This window comes from Pteropus vampyrus, unplaced genomic scaffold, assembly GCF_000151845.1.
Source record: "Pteropus vampyrus isolate Shadow unplaced genomic scaffold, Pvam_2.0 Scaffold379, whole genome shotgun sequence".
Lineage (NCBI taxonomy): Eukaryota > Metazoa > Chordata > Mammalia > Chiroptera > Pteropodidae > Pteropus > Pteropus vampyrus.
In genome coordinates this window covers 649,831-667,332 of record NW_011889160.1, presented here as the reverse complement: position 1 = coordinate 667,332, position 17,502 = coordinate 649,831, and the positions used below count along the sequence as shown (strand labels likewise).

General features: G+C 48.7%; 1 protein-coding gene and 1 pseudogene across 4 annotated transcripts in view; one reads left to right on the top strand and one right to left on the bottom strand.

Moving 5' to 3' along the window:
• Window positions 1-14,155, top strand: part of CFDP1 (craniofacial development protein 1) — a 101,377-nt gene extending 87,222 nt beyond the window's left edge. For 2 of the 4 annotated variants that reach the window (XM_011379938.2, XM_011379937.2), the window contains 2 exons: window positions 4,502-4,660; window positions 11,976-12,307. In XM_011379938.2, coding sequence (XP_011378240.1) covers window positions 4,502-4,660; window positions 11,976-12,066 — 250 coding nt within the window. In that variant the 3' untranslated portion in view covers window positions 12,067-12,307. Of the gene's footprint in view, window positions 1-4,501; window positions 4,661-11,975; window positions 12,308-13,832 lie in introns of those variants that run through there. The other 2 variants (XM_023523162.1, XM_023523164.1) reach the window with 2 other exon arrangements.
• LOC111731507 lies at window positions 8,243-8,361 on the bottom strand (annotated as a pseudogene).
• Window positions 14,156-17,502: the final 3,347 nt, after the last annotated feature.

Here is a 17,502-nt window from a genome sequence, read left to right as displayed (position 1 = left end):
AATCAGTTTTGTTAAACTTAACATTTCTGTAGCTAAAGAGAAGCAGAATATAGTTCTCGCAACTTATCAGTGTAAACTTTGAATTCAGAGAGGAAAAAGACAACTGTCATTTTCTCTTTTTTGTCCCTTTTTTTTCTGAGTTTCTGAACCTTTTCCGTATGAGTGTCTGGTGTTGGTATAGGTCAGTGGGCTTGGTGGAAAGGGAATTGAAAATAATTGCTGATTGATGGATAACTGGGCATAATACAAAAGAAATAAGAGTCTGGTAAGAGTCTCTTTCACCAGTATGCCTACTGCACTCAGCCGGCCATACTGTCTCGTGGGAAGCCAGCTGGTTTGACAAAGACTGTGCTCCTCACATGGAACTTACGGCAGTAAGGTCAAGAGAGTGGTGTGACATTCAGGAGGAGGTGGTTGAAATGTCATTGTTGCATTGAGAACATCTTGGCAACAATATTCTGCACATGTCTGATAGAACATTCTGGGTGTAATCTGTGAGTAAGCCACCGCATGGTGTATTTCTTTGGAGTTTGACCTGCAACAGGTGGATGGGAATTCTCTTGAATGAAGGGCTGTGGTCCTCTGTGACATTGCTCACCACACTTTAGAACCAAGACCAGAAAATCCACAGCTGGTGACAGGGTAGTCTGCCCAAGCCAGCTTTCTGGCCATACCTTGCCCTTATGGCTTAGGATCCAGAACAAAGAGCAGTCGGTGGTGCCTGAAGCTGCACTAGGTCCTGCTGACAGCAGAGAGGTCTCCAAAGGAATTCTGGCCTCCCGCTCTCCACAGCTTTTCAGTCTACACAGCTGCCCAGTGCCCATGGGAACCCAGCATTGATTTACTTGCTAACTAGCCACAGTTTTTAGAAAGAGAAGTGCCAGTGCGGTGCCCTCTGCAGTGCCCTCTGCACTGTACCTTCACAGCATGGAGAGCCAGCAGCCCCGCCCAGCAGCTGGTTCTTTCTTGCCTGCCTCAGCTTTCCCGAAAGCCTGCGCGATGAACCTACCAGCAGAGAACGAGCCAAGGTCCTGGTGATTCTGCCTTCCTGAAAACTGCTGGAGATGGATGACTGAATGATGCTACTGAAGCCTCATGTCAGGGCAGGAGAGTGACTGTGAGAGCTCGAAAGCCTGCAGGGATCCCACATGCCAGGGTCCAGGAGGAAAGTGCTGGTCTCAGTTATGATGAGCTTGCATGTGTTCTGGCTGCCACTGTAACTGTCATTCCCTTTGATTTAGCCTCTAATAAAAGACAGGTAGTTTTGCTTTGAAGACTGTCGAATTAGGAAATCATAAACCATGTTAATGATCCAGTGAAGCTTTCCCTTAAAGCTAAATAGCACAGGTGATCAAGGTAAAGGGGGATTATGGCTTTTTGCCTTTTCTAGAACCCTCTTGACTGCTATGCAGCAAAAAATCTCTCTCTCATAGACTTCTGAAAATGACTTCTGGAAAAGGTATATGATCTGGGAATACCATCAGAGCTGTAGGCTGAGGGACAGAGATGGTGTCCACAACCTTTGCTGCTGCATAGATAAAATGGGGACCCCTGGGTGGTCGAGAGCTGCTTGGTAAATACACATAGAAATTACTCTCTTAGAATTCCCCAGTTTAAAAGTGTTCTGAACACTTTTTATCCTACAGAGATCTGATTCTCTCCCACAAATTTGTTCTGTGATCCAGGTGACATTGTTGGCTTTACCAAGTGCCCACTGTTTGCAGAACTATATCCATGTTCTCTACAGAGATTTGGAGTGTCCTCAGAGAAAGCATGCATGCCCAAGGAAAATTATTTTTCTCCTCAATATCTTTGTTAGATCCCCTCAAAGTAGAACCTCAGATAAGACGCTGAGTGCAGGTGGGTTATTCGGGAAGCCATCCTGGGAAGCAGGGTGAGGGGTTGGAACGAGTTAGGGAAGGAGGAAAAGCTAGTACAAGAGTGCACATCCAAAGCCACAAGGGCTCGATCCACCAGAACTTTTTAGAAGCATTCAGAGTACCTCCCAAAATTGTCCGTGTGAGGACAGGAGGCTGGGCCATTTAGTCACCATTTAAATGAGGGTGGCCCCACTAGCACGAACTCTACCATGTCTAGGCAGTGCTGTGACATGCAGGCAGGGTCAAAGAAGGCCCTGAAGCCGGAAATGGAAAGCCTCCAGGTGTGCGTGCTTTTGGCAGGATGCTGTCAGCAGTGACTCGGAGCTTGCTCAGAATTGACCCGTGCAGGGACAGCTGAAATGAGAGTCCTCAAGCATCTGTCAGGGAAAGGATTCCGTGCTATAATAGGAAAAGAAGGGGATGTGATAGAAATATCACCAGGAGATAGCTTCCTAGAGGACATGGTTTCTAAGCTGAGACAAGACCAGATGAATGGGAGGGAGGCAGGTAGAGGTGAAGTGCAAGTTCAGAACTGTATAGATGGAGCGTAGATTGGTATGATGAGAGTAGGTATGGTGAGAAAAGATCAGGAAAAACTTTGCAAGTTAAGGAGTTTAGACTTATAAAAGCAATAGAGGTTCAGGAAGATACATTTAAGCAGTAAGACGTGATAAGCTTTGTGGTTTAGAAAATACACTCTAATGGCAACATGTAGAATAGATGCCAGGATGGAGCAGTGAGTAAGGGTGGGACAAAACAGACATCAGGGAGACCAGTGAAGAGGCTGCTGAATTATCCAGATGAGAGATTATAACAATGAGAACCAAGGCAGTAGCAGTGAGGCAGGTGAGAAGTGAAAAGATTTGAGACACATTAGGTTTCTAAATCCCCACTGATGCTCTGCTCCTGGTAAAATATTTGTGTGTGTGTGTGTGTGTGTGTGTTGATGGAGATATTATAGGGAAAGAATTTTTAGAAAATGTGAATTGAAAGCTCATAAAGAGCTGTTTGGAAAATTCTTAGGCAAATTGAGAAGTAAAATAGCTGTCAGAAAATATCTCAAGTAAATTCTCACCTTAGAGGCAAGATAGCACAGTTTATACCACTGGGCGTCAGAAAAACCTTACTTTGTCCTGGATCTACATTTTCTATTGGTTTGACCTTTGTTGTATCATTTTAACCTCTTTGAACGTTGTTTATTTGTCCAACTCAAAATGAGGATGAGGATGCCTGTCCAGCCTATTCTGAGTTGATATTAAGCTAACAGCATGTTGTCAGATATGACCACAGTAGGGAAGCTGACATCCTCTAGACCTTCATAAATACGGTGAAAGTAGGGAGGGAAGTTGTTCAGCCCAGGAGTCTTGTGTGCAGTGTAGACACTGGCCTGTGGGCTCATCCAGGGCAGAGGCAGTGACCATCCCCCACCGGCACTGTGCTGAAGGAAGGTGGGGTTTCAGAATGGTTAGTGCGACACTAGATCATCTCGATGCCTCCTCCAACTCTGAGACTCAGTGCTCTTCTTTCACAGGCGATAGTGAGAACAGATGAGAAAATAGCTGTGAAAGCACTTAGAGAGTCAGCATTCTAGGCAAGTGAAAGGTACTTTATTGATGTTATCAGTAGACCTTGTGGTGTTAGTCAGAGAGTTTTTAAATGTTTCAACTCCCTTGTATATCCCAGTGAAGCAGGAAATAACTTCCAGTTTCCTGCATGCTGGTGTATAATTTGTCTTAGTTTCATAAAGAAACTAAAACTGCGTTCCTTCCATAGTTCCTTCCCCTAATATCACCTTCTTACTAACTAGCTGCATTCCGTTGTTCTTATTTTGTCTCATACGTTTAACATTGACTGGAAACACTTGACCTGCCAGGACTTGAACTTGAGCATATGGGGTTTCCCACAGTCTGTGATGGCAACACCAGCAAATCAAAACAGGCTGTGCATTCCCGCTTTCGGGGTGAGGGATGTTCTCCACCTCCTGGGAAAAACCAGGGCCCTGACTCACAGGAGTTGGAAGGAAATTGATCTTAGAGTCCTTCTAAGATACTGTGACTTCTTGGTCATCAGTCTTGGGATCTGGCTTTCTTTCTCTTAAAAGAATCCCTCGGGGCTTTAGTGCACAAGTGATGACACTGATTCAGTATGGCTAACATTCATTGCACTTTACTGTGTGCCAGGTGCTGTGTTAAGCACTTTACATATGAGATATACTACAGCCTCATGAGTAAGTGTTCACTTTGTAGATTAGGAAACAGAGGCAGATGTGGTTAAATAACTACCTAAAGTCAATTAGAGCTGGAATATGAACCTAGGCGTGTGATCCTAAAGCCATGCCTGAACTGTGCTGTGCTTCTCCCTCCCTGCAAGCAGAGACCTGTCAGAGGATTTCATATCCCCGGGTCCTTAGAGCGGTCAGAGATGTTAAGCAGGGTAAGTGCATTAGAAGTCTGATCTGCTTATGGTGTTCTCTACACCAGACCGGAAGTACTCTAAATACGAACATGGCTCCCAGTGAGGTAAATAGCTCAAATATAGGGAGCCCCGTGCCTATCAGAACAACCATTAATTGAGAGATTACAATTTTCACACTGCATATTTTATGTTTTTCCTTTCCTTAGGTTAAAACGATCAAGTGGCATGAGTAGCCTTTTGGGGAAAATTGGAGCCAAGAAGCAGAAGATGAGCACCCTAGAGAAGTCCAAATTGGACTGGGAGAGCTTCAAGGAGGAAGAGGGCATTGGTGAAGAGTTGGCCATCCACAATCGAGGGAAGGAAGGGTAAGAAGAAGATTCTGTTCCTCTGAAAAATCCTAAGAACTCAAATAGTTTATTACAGATAGGCCACCCAATTTTTAAAAATGTGAGTGCTTTGGTTTGTCAGCAAAGCTCTGTTCTAATATGGGGCAGGTTCCAGTGGTGAGAAAAATGCCAGAGGTGACAGGAAGGGAGAGGCATGTGAGCAGCACTTTTCTCGGGCAGTCACGTCTGCCAAGCTGAATTTGCTGAATTACAGCTCCTGTGAACTGTAAGTCACCTCGTTTATTCATGTGGTCAGATGTGGCTCACTGTATCGGTCTTGGCCTGACCTGAATTATTTGGCCTTCTGAGAAACCAGATTAGCTCAAACGCTTCAAAAGCAGAGCCAACAGAGTGCTTAGATGTCTTTGAATTATCGTGGGATTTTTTTTGTCCATGTCATTACAGCCCAGGGTGGGGCTTCACCCTTGGCTTCAATCTGTGTGGCATGTCAGTCCTCAGACAGCATCCAGGCCATCACTTGCACTCCCTTCCTCTTCACTTTGGAATATGAAGAGTATGTCCATACACTATGTAGTTAGGAATATCAAGAAAGCCACAGTGTTCAGTGAGTATTTAGGAACCTCAGAAGGAATTAAAAAGCGAAGTTACTACAGAAGTGGGTCCATGGCTCAAGGTCAACAATCCCTGCCCCTAACAGTGAAAGGAAGTGTTGTGTGGCCCACCAGACAGCCCTGGCTGCTCATCGCCCTGCCCCTCACCCGTAAGGGCTCTCCCTGTGGCACACTGCATCTCTGAGGCTCAGCTCCTTCACCAGTAAAACTGGGGTAATGATAGCACCCTCGGTGGTTGTAAGGAGATAATATATGTAATATGTGTACAACACGTGTAATATACATAAAGCCCTTTGCAGAGCACCTGTCACATAAAGGTCTGCATTAAGTGGTAGACATTAGGGTTATTTACAAGCTAAACTGTAATAAAGACAGGTGAGGGTTTATTTTGTGGGTCATTTCTAAATTAGGCTTTAAGATTATTCGAAGCCAATTATTTGAACTTGAAAGCTGATCCGTGTGTTTCAAAAAAATTTGTAATGACTTTTCAAGCTTGTTTAACTACCAGACTTCTAAGTCAGTGTGTCAAAGATGGAATGCCACAGGACGGAGGTGGAAGTGCCAAAGCCAACTTGAGAAGGCCCAGGATAAAGCCCAAGCAGGAGTTAGTGTTATGTAGAGAGAGCCTCTGCCATTTGCCCCAACCTCCCCACCCTTGGACTCAGCTCTAGTAACTCACGACTCCCTCTCCTCCACGTTCCCCTCGTGATCTAAGGCAGCAGAAAACTGCCAGAGTGTGCTACACTCTGTCGTTTCCCTGGGTATTGATTATATGGGTTGGACAATGTTCATTCTGCTTGAGTTAATAGACGTCTTATAAAAGTAAGGAGTGGTGCTGTCGAAGATAAGGGAGAGTTAATAAAATGTACACTGGAAGAGAAGCAGGATTAAAAAAGACATCTGCCCCATGAGGAGGCCTTTTCAGGCAATGGAAAATTGAGTAACAGGGAACAACTAACAGCATGCAGCTTTCAAGTGCTCTGTTTTTCCCTCCTTCTCTGAGACTTTTCCCCAGATGATTCCAGGGACCTGATCCTGTTTTTCCAACGCAAGTCTGATGACTTCTGTGTTCTGCCTTGGCTGTTCTCACCTGCCCTCTCTAGCACCCACCCCCACACCTCCGCTCATTTGCTTTTCCCAACTTCTGCAGGAAGATCAGAGGGCCCAGTCCTTCATCTGGGGAAGGTGCTTAGTTGACTAAACATGAGAGGCCTCTGGAGGGGTCCAAAGTTCAGGTGACATAATCACTCCTGTACAGAGCTGCTAAATCAAGAGTCTGAATCTTTAAATCACTCCTTAGGGGCTTCTCATGCACAGCGAGGGTTGAGAATCACTTAGAACACAGCTCTGAACTCTAGAGATGACAACAAGACAGCCAGCTGCTGGGTGAGCTTTTCCAGCACATAGGTAACTAGAGAGCTGACTTCAAAACAGGGGATGTTGAGAAGGGCAAGATTTCTGTTGTGAAGAGAGCCCAGTGTCACAGCGTTGAAGGGAAGCACAAGAACCAAACCTGTAAGGTCTTTCTGGGCAGAGGCAGGTCAGGCCCCCAGATTCTCCGACACAGATGCCGACGAGGGCAAGGCATCCTTTAGGGCGAGGACCCTCTGCAGAATGTGTGGAGAATCCCAAGTGTGTCCCTGGGATGATGTGATCTTCGCTGAACACAGAAGCAGGGAAGGTCACATTGATGATATCTTTAAAAAGCCACCTCTGAGTAGTGATTGGCCTCTGCCATATTTATTATGAGAACATGACCTTTTTATGAGCACTCTATTTAAATTTATCTCATATACAAGAATTCAGGTCATGGCTGGTGGTAAAAATATTTCTGTTATGCAGTCCTGATTAAAATAAGGTTGGATTGAGGTTAAAAGATTATCGTGCTTTTTGTGTTTTGATGGTAATTCCAATTCAGTTCCAGCTTCTTACCCCGACATTCCAGGTCCTCCCTGAGTCGTCCCCTGCCCTCCTTATCCTCTTCTCCCCTGCTCATGGCAGCCGGGCTCAGTAGTGCTCCTCCAGACCCTCCTCCATGATGGGCTGGATTCAGGTGCCACCCTCTACAGTGGCTCTACCCCAGGAACCCTCAATCCCATCGCCCCATTTGATTTTCTTTGTCACACTTATTACCAGCTGGTGCGCGTTGTTGTGCTTGGTTTTCTATATAGTAAGCCCCCAAGGGCAAGATCTGGCTCACCACTGTCACCAGCACCTAGAAGAGCTCTGAGCCAGAGCAGGTGCTGAGCGCCTTGCTCTCTCAGAGCCCATCCCACTGGGCAGCTTTGGTTTGGAGCCTAATAGGGTTAGAATTAACCACCCAGAAAAGAAGGGCACGATACATCCAAATGATGTCTCCACCTCTGCATGATTTCGGTCAACAGAGTTGGTTAAAGTGCCTCTACCAAAGATGCTTTCCTCTGAGCCCAGACTCCCAGCCTAGTTGAGCATTTCAAGATCATTGTCAGCAGTTTGCACTGAAGGCGTTTAGCATTGCTTCCCTCTCGCCTGTAACCGATGCCACAGGCTGCTCAGCAGCATTCACCATCAGCAGTGTGTCTCTCCAGCACTGCTGAGGCGGAGGCCAGCAATCTTAGGGGAAGGGGCCATGTGCATAGAAAAGGAGACACAGAGGCTTGGTCCTGGCTGCTGCTGGCAATCTAATTGAAGGTCATGGAGCACGATGATGGGAATCCAGGTGTATTTGTGATTTGGAGAGGCATGACGGAGAGACCAGAGAAGATAATTTTCTTTTTACAAAGACTGTCTCCGTGACCCCTCAGAGTCACAGTTTCAGAACAAGCACAGCATTTAGGTGAGATGAGAGGAAAGCAGTGAAGAAGAAAATTAAAATCACCATCATTTCACTCTGGCCCTCAAGATGTTTGCAGGTCACATCTCTTCCATGGTGGGGTGAGAGACAGGCCTGTGCAATATTGGACAGATTGCTTGTTTAATTTGCATTTCTTTCTCTTTTTTTTTTTTAAATTGCCTACAGCACCTGGTCTTCCTAGGTGGTCTCCCACCCAAGTACTAACCAGGCCCGACTCTGCTTAGCTTCCGAGATCAGAGGGAATCGGGCGTGTTCGGGGCAGCATGGCCGTAGACCCACTTGCATTTCTCAGAGCAAAAACAGTACATATTTTATACCCATCACAGAGCTTTGTTCTAGCTCTGAGTACCTCCATCGCTCATCGCTTCCTGGCACTGGGAATTGAAATTTACCCCTTTCCTTCTCACATTTGTGCTGTGCTGAAGGCACCCTGGCTCTCTGGAAGCAGACTGATGACCGCCCTGAAGCGTCCTCGGTTCTGTGCCTGCTTCAGAGTCCCCTGGAGCTCCCTGCCTTTTCTTTCCTGTCTGGCGGGCAGGAGGCCTCTCATGGGCCTGTGAGAGCGTTTGGAGGTCAGCACACCCATGGGACAATCTCACCCTCGCAGACTTGGGAGCGCGGGTGGCCGTCCCTCATTTGCGGTATGGGTTCCCTGCAGGAGGTGCTGCCATGCTCCCTGGAAGCGTTTTCTACCTTCACTTGTCCTCTTCCTTCATTTTTCTCCCCCTCCCCCTTGGCCTAGATCTCAAGAAAATTAGTGGCAGAAAAGTAATTTGTGTTGAAAGGTCAAAAAGATGTCAGAGCCTATTGTGTCTAACCTGGTTCTGAAAGGAAAATCCCTTAGGTTTTGATGCTTTTAGCATATTTTATTAATGAAAGTGAAGAGCTGCTGCCTCTTAAATGGGCCCCATAAGGTAACAGCAGCAGGAAGGGAGGATGCCCTCACTCATACCCCAGCTTCCCAGTGGACTGGGCCGAATCAGCCTGGGTCCCCAGGGGTTCTGGACACAGGGCAGAAAAGCACCACTGCACTTGTCAGCTTGCGGTTCTGTTCTGGGACTAACCTGGAAACTTCCTGAGGCTCAGTATAAATAGGCCATCCACTCAGGCCGCCTTGGAGGAGGGGCCTTCCCCATGAGCATTTGGTCCCTCCGTCCCTGTTCCAGCAACCCCAAGTTCTGTAGCTTCGTAGTGATGCAGTCAAGTCAGAAGTGGAAAGCAGGAACCCCACAACGCTCATAGCTGTTCTGAATTTTGTTGTTAGCAAAGCACTTCTCACGGTTTTGTTGTATTGTCAGAGGGGTACTATCATTTTTATTCCTGTTTTACAGAGAGGAAAAATAAGACACAGGAAATTAAGTATCTTGCCCAAAGTCACACAAATAGTAAACGTCAAAGCCATCCTCATCTTCGGCATCTTTTTTCTTGGTGGCGCGGGTGTCCATGTCTAATAGAAATTGTATTCCTGGGCAGCTCTTGGCATTAAACCAAAGCCATCACAAGGATCCCGTTAGCAGATATAGATGTCTATGAATGGGTGAAGTCGCCAAACCTGCCCTGATGGCCTTTGTCTGGGTAGCCCTTGAGAATTCAGCCACATTCTGCACATGTGCCCCTCTTTGCTGCCCAAGGCCTTCTCTGAACCTGAACTCTGCCTGCACCTTCCTCTTTAGCAGCCAGCCTGGCCTCACTTTTGATAGTCTCAAGGTCAGCTGGACCCAGTTTCGAGGCCGTTATTCACACTCAGTGAGCATCCTAATTGAAGTATCACTTCTTCTTTAAAGGAAAGTCAATAAGGAAGACCACAGATGCCCAAAGCCCCATACTGTACTTCCTGTCTCTACCCCCCAGCCTACTCCCTCAGACAGGTAGCACTGGCTAATGGCTCTTTTGAAATATGCCCTCAATTCCCCTTGAGCCACAGTTCACCCCTTTTTTCCTGCTAGAACTTTGAGGGGTGTTTAAAGCACCCCTCTGTTGTCAGTGTGCATGCTAATCCCGGTCACAGCCTTGCCGCAGAGCCGGTGGGCTGGAGTGGGGAAGGATGGTGGTGGTTGTGTGACAAAGCCCTTCAGTCGATTTTGGTTAATCGTCCCCACTAAATCCCAGAGGAGATTCTTTCAGGTGTCTGCCTTCCCACCAGTCTCCCCTGTTTTCTCTCTATGTCAAAAGGGGTCCAGTGTCTGTGGCTTCCCTGTCCACCAAGGAATGTGAAAGTCAAATCTAACAGGCCTCCTGGATTACACTTGCTCAGTCTGACAACCTGAACCTGAGGACTTATGTCAGACCTAGTAGTGGGCCCTGCCCTCCTGTTTCCTGCCATTCTGACCTGTAGTTGGCAGTTTTGGTGCAGCTACCTAGTTCCCGATCTCAGACCAGGTGGTGGCTATGAGTTGCTGGTAACACCGATTAAGAGAGCTGACACCTGCTCTTGGATCTATTGACCTCAGGACCCTGAGGGAAGCTAGCTTCCCAGAATGATGTCAACAGCAGGCACTGCCTTTTTACTGAGCACCAGCTCTGCTATTGGCAAGGTTATGTGGCTTATATCGAGTCACACAGAAAGCGGCAGTCAGAATTCAGACTCAGAGCTGCCACCCACTCTGTAGTAAGCTGTAGGGCTAGTGGCTGCAACCTGGATGGAAAGCAAAGATGGACTGCATTTCATAGGGTGCAGTGAGAAGGAAACTGAGGCCCCGAACGCAGCAGAGGAACACAGGTTCCTAAACCTGGTAAGGGGCTCACCATAAACGTAATGACCTTGTAATGACAGACAGGTGCACATTTTCCACAGTGCAACAAAAGAAAAATTAGTACAGAGATTCAATTATGTCTCCTATTTTCAATGGCAATTTTGTTCTCTCAATAGATTAATTAGCAGCAGTAATCCCCTCCCCCAGGCAAATCGAGGCACATTTTATGGTAAGAAGGAACATTAAAATGCAGCTGTGTCTTTTCAAGCAGCCAACCTCGCCTGCCACATCAGCCCTGTTTTCCTTCCTTTCCTGCCTGGGAGGATTGAGGGAGGTCACCATGGCTGCTGAACTTAGCCGTGGATCAGGGAGCAGAGCGCCGACCTCTTAAGGGGCCCTGTCTGTGGACTGTGGGTGGCAGAGGTGCTTGCTCTCATTCCCTTAGAGGAATTTAGGGAAAGGCTTCTTCTGTCATCCCCGTGGAAGCAACCTGGCCCCAACTGGGTGGAGGACATATGGAAAGGAGGGAGGGTGAGGGGAAGGAAAGAGCGGGAAGCAGTTAAGTGCATCCTAAAGTGAGTGCTCCATGCCCCTCGGTTCATTTTCCTGTCACTATAACCCTGTGAGGTAGCGTTTACCACCCTGTTTCCTCCATTTTCAGATGCACCTGATTTTACGTTTTGATGTATATATGCGGGATGCATAGCTTTCTCTCCGCATCAACTTGCCACATGGCTAAGGCCAGGAAATACGCCATCACTATTTTGCTGTTTAGAAAAATGAGGCTCAAAGATCTTCAGTCCTTGACCGGCGCGGCCCAACCACTGCGGGGGCAAGCCGGGCTCTGTTCTCATGTCGGACTCCACCCCCGTTCTTTCCTTGAAGACTCAATGTTTTCACAGTTGCAACATTTTCTTGCCACCAAGCCTCTAATGTGCTTTGATAAGTTGTTGCTCTCTCCTTTCCATATTATTTCATTCACATCCGAACCAGAAACATCCTTGTTTAGACCAAACGCGAATGGTTTGGATGCTACTGATCGTGGGCAGTCAATCGTCTGTTTGCCTTTGCTGTAACTGATGACCCCGCCGCCCACATGGACCCGTGTACACCTACCTGGGGGTGCTGAACGGAGCAGGGGAGGCACTTTCTCTTACTGGATTCTGCTGACAAACATCTTTTTCATTTTCTTCTAGATATATTGAGCGGAAAGCTTTTCTAGACCGAGTGGATCACAGGCAGTTTGAAATTGAGCGAGATCTCCGGCTGAGCAAAATGAAACCCTGATGTTAACGGGGAAAACCAATAGCTTAATCCTGTTTACAATGTGAGCTTCTTGTGCGTCTGTGAAATGTCTCCGAGGACTGTGAAATGTCTCCGGTGTTCCTCGACTATTTCCCGGCAAGGTCTTTTCTCCCACATTGAATTTCTGTCCTTGTATCTTGATCTCACGTGGTTTCATTCATTTTACTTTTAAAAGTTTGTCCTTAAAAAAATAAAAGTAAAAAAATAAAAGTTGGTCCAATGAGAGGCTGGTAATGATGATGACCCTACTCACCTTCCCATAATTCTGCTGCAGAGTCCACCAGGCCAGGTCAGTGCATTCTAGGCCTGTCCAGCTGGCCGCAGTGAGGATGTGAATTTCTGGGCCACTTCCTGAGGTCAGCCTTGCCCCAGAGATGGAGGGAAGGAGGCCCCCAGTGTTGGTGGATCACCACGGCCCTGGGCGATTTTGGTCTCGGTTCCACTCCTGCTTCTCTCCTGATCTCTTTCTCTATTGAGATTCCTATCACTGGTATAAGATAAGGCTGAAAATAAGGTTACAGTGCTGCAGAATTAGGAATTGTTCCTACCTTCAGCCTTTTTCCTCTTCCCAGATGTGCTCCCACCTCGATAATTCTTTAATTTTCAGTTTGTCAAAGAAGACTCCGAAGGACTATTTCCTTTTTGTACTCCTTAGGAAAACTTAAATCCCAAACTTTATTTTAATAAAGCTGTAAACCCCACAGCCTGGTCCTGAGAGTGGGGGTGGTGTCCTGGGAGAACCAAGACTAGGATTCCAGAGGGTTCCAAAGACTAGGGTCCACTTCCTCCCTGGACATCTGCCAGCTGTGTGACCTTGACCACAGCTCAGCTTTCTGAGCCTCCATTTTCTGGTCTGTCAGTGCATGAGTAGCACCAGTACCTCACAGGGCTGAGACAAGCTCATGACACACCTGAGTGGCACAAGCACCATCTGCCCATCTAGTCCTCTACTATGTGGCCAGAAGCTCATGGAAACCAAGACCTGATTGTGCAGCCCTGTGTGGTTATAGACCTTATTACGTAGAAAGGTGGTTTAAGCTACATCTGAACACGCTGTCAGTTCACATCTGCTCCGATAAAGGATTCTAAAGGAAGTGATAGAGTGTTTTCAGGCCAACATCAGAACAGGTGGCCAGTGAGGCCTCAGTTATGGTCCTACACAGGAATTACAGGAAAATCCTTCATCCTAAGACCAGCCGGCGTTTTGATGAGGGCGGAGCATCCAGACCCACAGGTGCCACCAGCCGAGGCTGAGATGCAAGTCCTGCTGTGTAGAACACTCTGTGCATCATCCACTGTTCACTGCCCTGCGATGACTGTTGCCCTGACTTTTTTCTGAGGTTCTCAGTGCCTCCAGCATTCACTCCCTGTCACATAGTCCTTCATCTCAGCTGCCATTGTACAACTCATGAGGTGGCTCCTCTCCCAGTTTGAGGAACGATATGTAATTCTATAGAACAAATAGGGCTGAGCTCATTGTAAATTAGGGTTTTTCTTTTTAGCAAATTTTCCTTCGCACCAAGATTAAGACAAACGCTGCGAGAGCCTGGCGGGTCCTTCGCACAGGTGGGTTTGCTGTTCCAGCTTTGCTCCCAGGCATGGAGAGAGAAGTCAGATATGTCCGTGAGAATCCCAGCTGGTGCTTTGGCACTGCCGGTTTATTCATGACCCGGCCCTTACACGGGCTTCTTAGTCCTGCAGAAAGGTTTCCTTTCAGCTGTCTCTTGATTGGCTGCGTCTTTTCCCAGCAGGTGTGCTGCACACATCTGATCTGCACTCGACGGTACACATCCGTGAGTCTGAAAAGCCCCTCCAGCCCAGCCCCGTTTTCTCGCAGACTCTGGCAGCTTGTCGAGGGATGTGAATGAGGAGCTGTCGCACCAGTCCTGCCAGATGCCGTCCCTCTCAACGTTGCAGGTCTGTCCTTTGGAGTTCTCAGAGCTTCACATCGAACACTCATTTGCCTTGACTTCAGCTTGCCTCCCTCTCGATCCACATGTCACCACTTTAAAAAAAGCTACCTGTATTGAACTAAATTTATCTTACCGATGAAGTGGCTTCCTCTGGCGGACACATGTGCCCGTGAGTGTGTATGCACATGTGTATATCGCCCTACAGTGAGACTTAAAAACCAGAGCAGGCTTTCATTTATGTGTCATTGGCCATAGCTGGGTCATCCAAGCACCCCTGGCTATGGGGGAGGCTGCAAAAGCCTGTTGTTGAAGATGGGAGAAGTGTATGGAGGGTTAGGAATAGGTGATTATACAGACTTAAACTTTTCATAATAAAAATTTTTAAAAATTGTCCCAGAGAGACAGAATTAGGCTGTGTATAAGGAAAGACCTTGACATGCTCTGACTGTTCCGGGACAAAATGGGGGTCCCCTGGAGCTCTGCTCCCCGCCTTGCAGGTCCGGCAGCAGCCAGGAACGTAGTGGAGGGGTCCCCGGTCTAGGAAGAGCTGCTCCCCACTCCTGAGATCCTGTGCTTGATTTCTGTATCATCTTACTTCCCAGAATTTCAAGCACGTTCTCTGACCCTTATGTTCACTCCCGTCTGATGTGGATCAGATCCAAGGGACAGTGGAACTGGCCAGCAGGACGGATACTTGGGCATGAGCAGCTAGTCTCCAAATGAGTGGCCGCTTCTCGTAGGTGTAAACGAGGCCCCAGGAGGTGTGTCTTCTCAGCCCCGGCAGACCGTCCGCGGAGGACGGAGTGCTGTGGCTGTGGAGTAGAGTGTGCTGCTGCCAGCCAAGGGCGCAGGCGGAGGACGGGGGTGTAGGAGAGAATAGGAAGGAAATGGCGCGGCCCCCTGGGAGCAGGCCTGCGTGCCTCGGTGAGTGGTGAAGGGGGCATCCTATAGGCGCTAGAGGCGGGCCTGGGCCAACCTTGGCCTTCCTCTTGGTTGTCTGTGTTCCTGCCCGAGCCCCATCTGTGCCCTCGGTGGGACCTAACTTCTCAGCCAGCATCGCCACTTGGCCTGACCTCTTCCCGCCCCACTCTCAGAAAGACAGAGCTGCCTCAACAAATGCCTGGCCTTTCTCACTGGGCCCGCGGAGGCCACGCTGTGCGGCAGGGCTGATTGACGTGTGTTCATCTTCAGTCAGAATCACCTTTTTCACCAGAGTCTTGTTTGAACCATGGCAGACACCATCTAGCCCACAGTTTTTAAGAACAAATGGATACTATTTTATCGAGCTCTTCACATCCACATTTAGTGAAAACTAATCTGCCTGTGTCCCAAAGGAAATTCCGTCCCTTTATCCCAGATTCGAGAATTGTCAAGGAAAATGTTTTTGGCGAGTGGGAAGTGGAAAGACTGAGTCAGGGCTGAGAGGCAGTTTGGCAGCCCTTTGCCGGCACCGCATGCCACCCCCCTTCCCTCCCCCGCACCCCCGCCGTGGTGTGAGCGATGGAGGAGGCCATGCCAGCCCGAGGACTTTCCCGGCTGGCCTGCCAAGTCCAGAGAATCCCTGAGAGTTGGGTTTCCTGGCCTTGCTCTTACCATCCGTTTTGTCCTCCTTGCCCCAGGTGGGCGTGTCGGATTTCCAGGGCATCCGGTACCTTCCCGTTCCTGAAAAAACTGCCCTGCCACAGCATAAGGTCAAAGAGTAGAACGAAATCCTTTCTGTGTTCTGCTCACCTATTTCCTGAGGAACACAGTGTTCTAGTTACGAATTCCCCATAAGGTCTGCGGGGGAGAAGGGCTGCGTTAAGAACTGAATCTGGAGTGAGCTCAGGAGGAGGAACTGGACTGCGAGCCTGGCAGACAGCCGGGTGCCCGAGTTCACCACTGTCCCGGTGCAGCAGGCTGGCTGATGGCTCCCACCTCAGAAGGACAGGGGGACCTCCCCAGAAAGGATGGAGTGATGGCCCTTCTGCTACCCAAGCAGGGACAAGGGAGTCCAGGTGACAGGGCTCTCCAGGTGCCATGCTGCCCCGTGTTCTCGGCAGAACAGGTGTGGTGTGTCGTTGGGGTGGCATGGTGTGGTTGACGTGGTGCAGTGGGTTGGAAAGGACCCAGAACAGGCTCCCAAAGATGCGTTTGTCCTCTGGCCTTTGGTCTTGATCTTTAGCCAGAACTGGAGTTGCCCGGGCAGCTTGGCTTAGAGTCCATGACATTGTTTCTAATTACCAAAACAACAGAAGTGAACAAAGAGGAACTGGTATAAGATGGTGGACTCCTGGGGAAGGATCAGAAGCTCTTAGCCTCCCCGAGTGGTACCTGGCGCCAGGTGCTTCCTCCGTGTTATCTAGTCAGATCCTCTCCTTGTTTTTGAGAAGAGGAAACTTGCCTGAGGTGAGATTGTGAAAGTCAGTGATCACACCTACATCTTGTGACTGGAGGCGGGGGAGGCAAGATTAAACCCTCAAGGCCTTCTGGGCCCCAGCTCCGCGATGGAGGATTCACGTTGGAGAGGAGAGACTCGAGTGCAGGGGACAGAAGCAAAGACGAGGCGACGCCTGCAGCTGACAAGAATGGCAGCTGGCGCGCCCCATCGCCGAAAGTCTGTGCCAGAAGCACAGCAAAGATGTGGGCACACGGGCTTTGGCTTCCAATCCTGCCTGTGCCCTGGACACTCCCTGTCGGGGGAGGAGAGTGGCCTCACCCAGACCCCTCAGGCCTTGTTCAGACAAGCCTCGTGGTGAGGTGTCACTCGTGCTAAGCTCTGCTTCAGAGCCAGGTTTCTGGGCTACACAGTGGGAGCAGTGGGATGCTGCCTGGTTTCGGGGAGTGAGGGAACGAGGGACTGGGTGCCCAGACGGTGCACCTTGGAGAGTCAAGTGTCTTAACCCATTCCCCCTGCTTGGGACTTTTCTGCAGTCTTTTCTTCCCTGCAGCTGTGTGTGTGTGTGTGTGCGTGCGTGCGTGCGTGCGTGCGCGCCCTCCTAGGATAACTCAGATTCAAAATCACTGTCAGATGCAATCGTTGTGCTTAGGCAAGTTGACCACAACAAGGAAATTGGGATGGCCCCAATCATAGAGCCCGTCCTTCGGGGTCTCCGCTCCATGGTCAGCCAGTGCGCTTCCGCTGCGGTCTCGGGTGATGGGGCAGACGGCCTGGTCTGTGCTCAGGTGCAGTACAGGTGTCGATGCTGGGGAGAGAGAGGAGGAGAGCACTGCCCAGGGTCAGATACGGGTCAGCCTGCCTCTGCCCTCTATCCTAGTGCTGGGATCCAGGTTGAGTCCCTCGGAGTCTCAGAATCCTTGTCTTCAGAAGGAAGCTGAGAATGGTTAATAATCCTGCCTACCTCACAGTGTTCTATTAAATGAAATACACTATCCAAGTGGTAAGTTACTGTAATTAAATTGTGCACCTGGCTCCCAGCTCCCTAAGACAGCCAAGCTCATGTGAATATAAATTAGCACCACCTTGAAGAACACTTTGACCATTTCTAATAAATCTGGAGCTGCA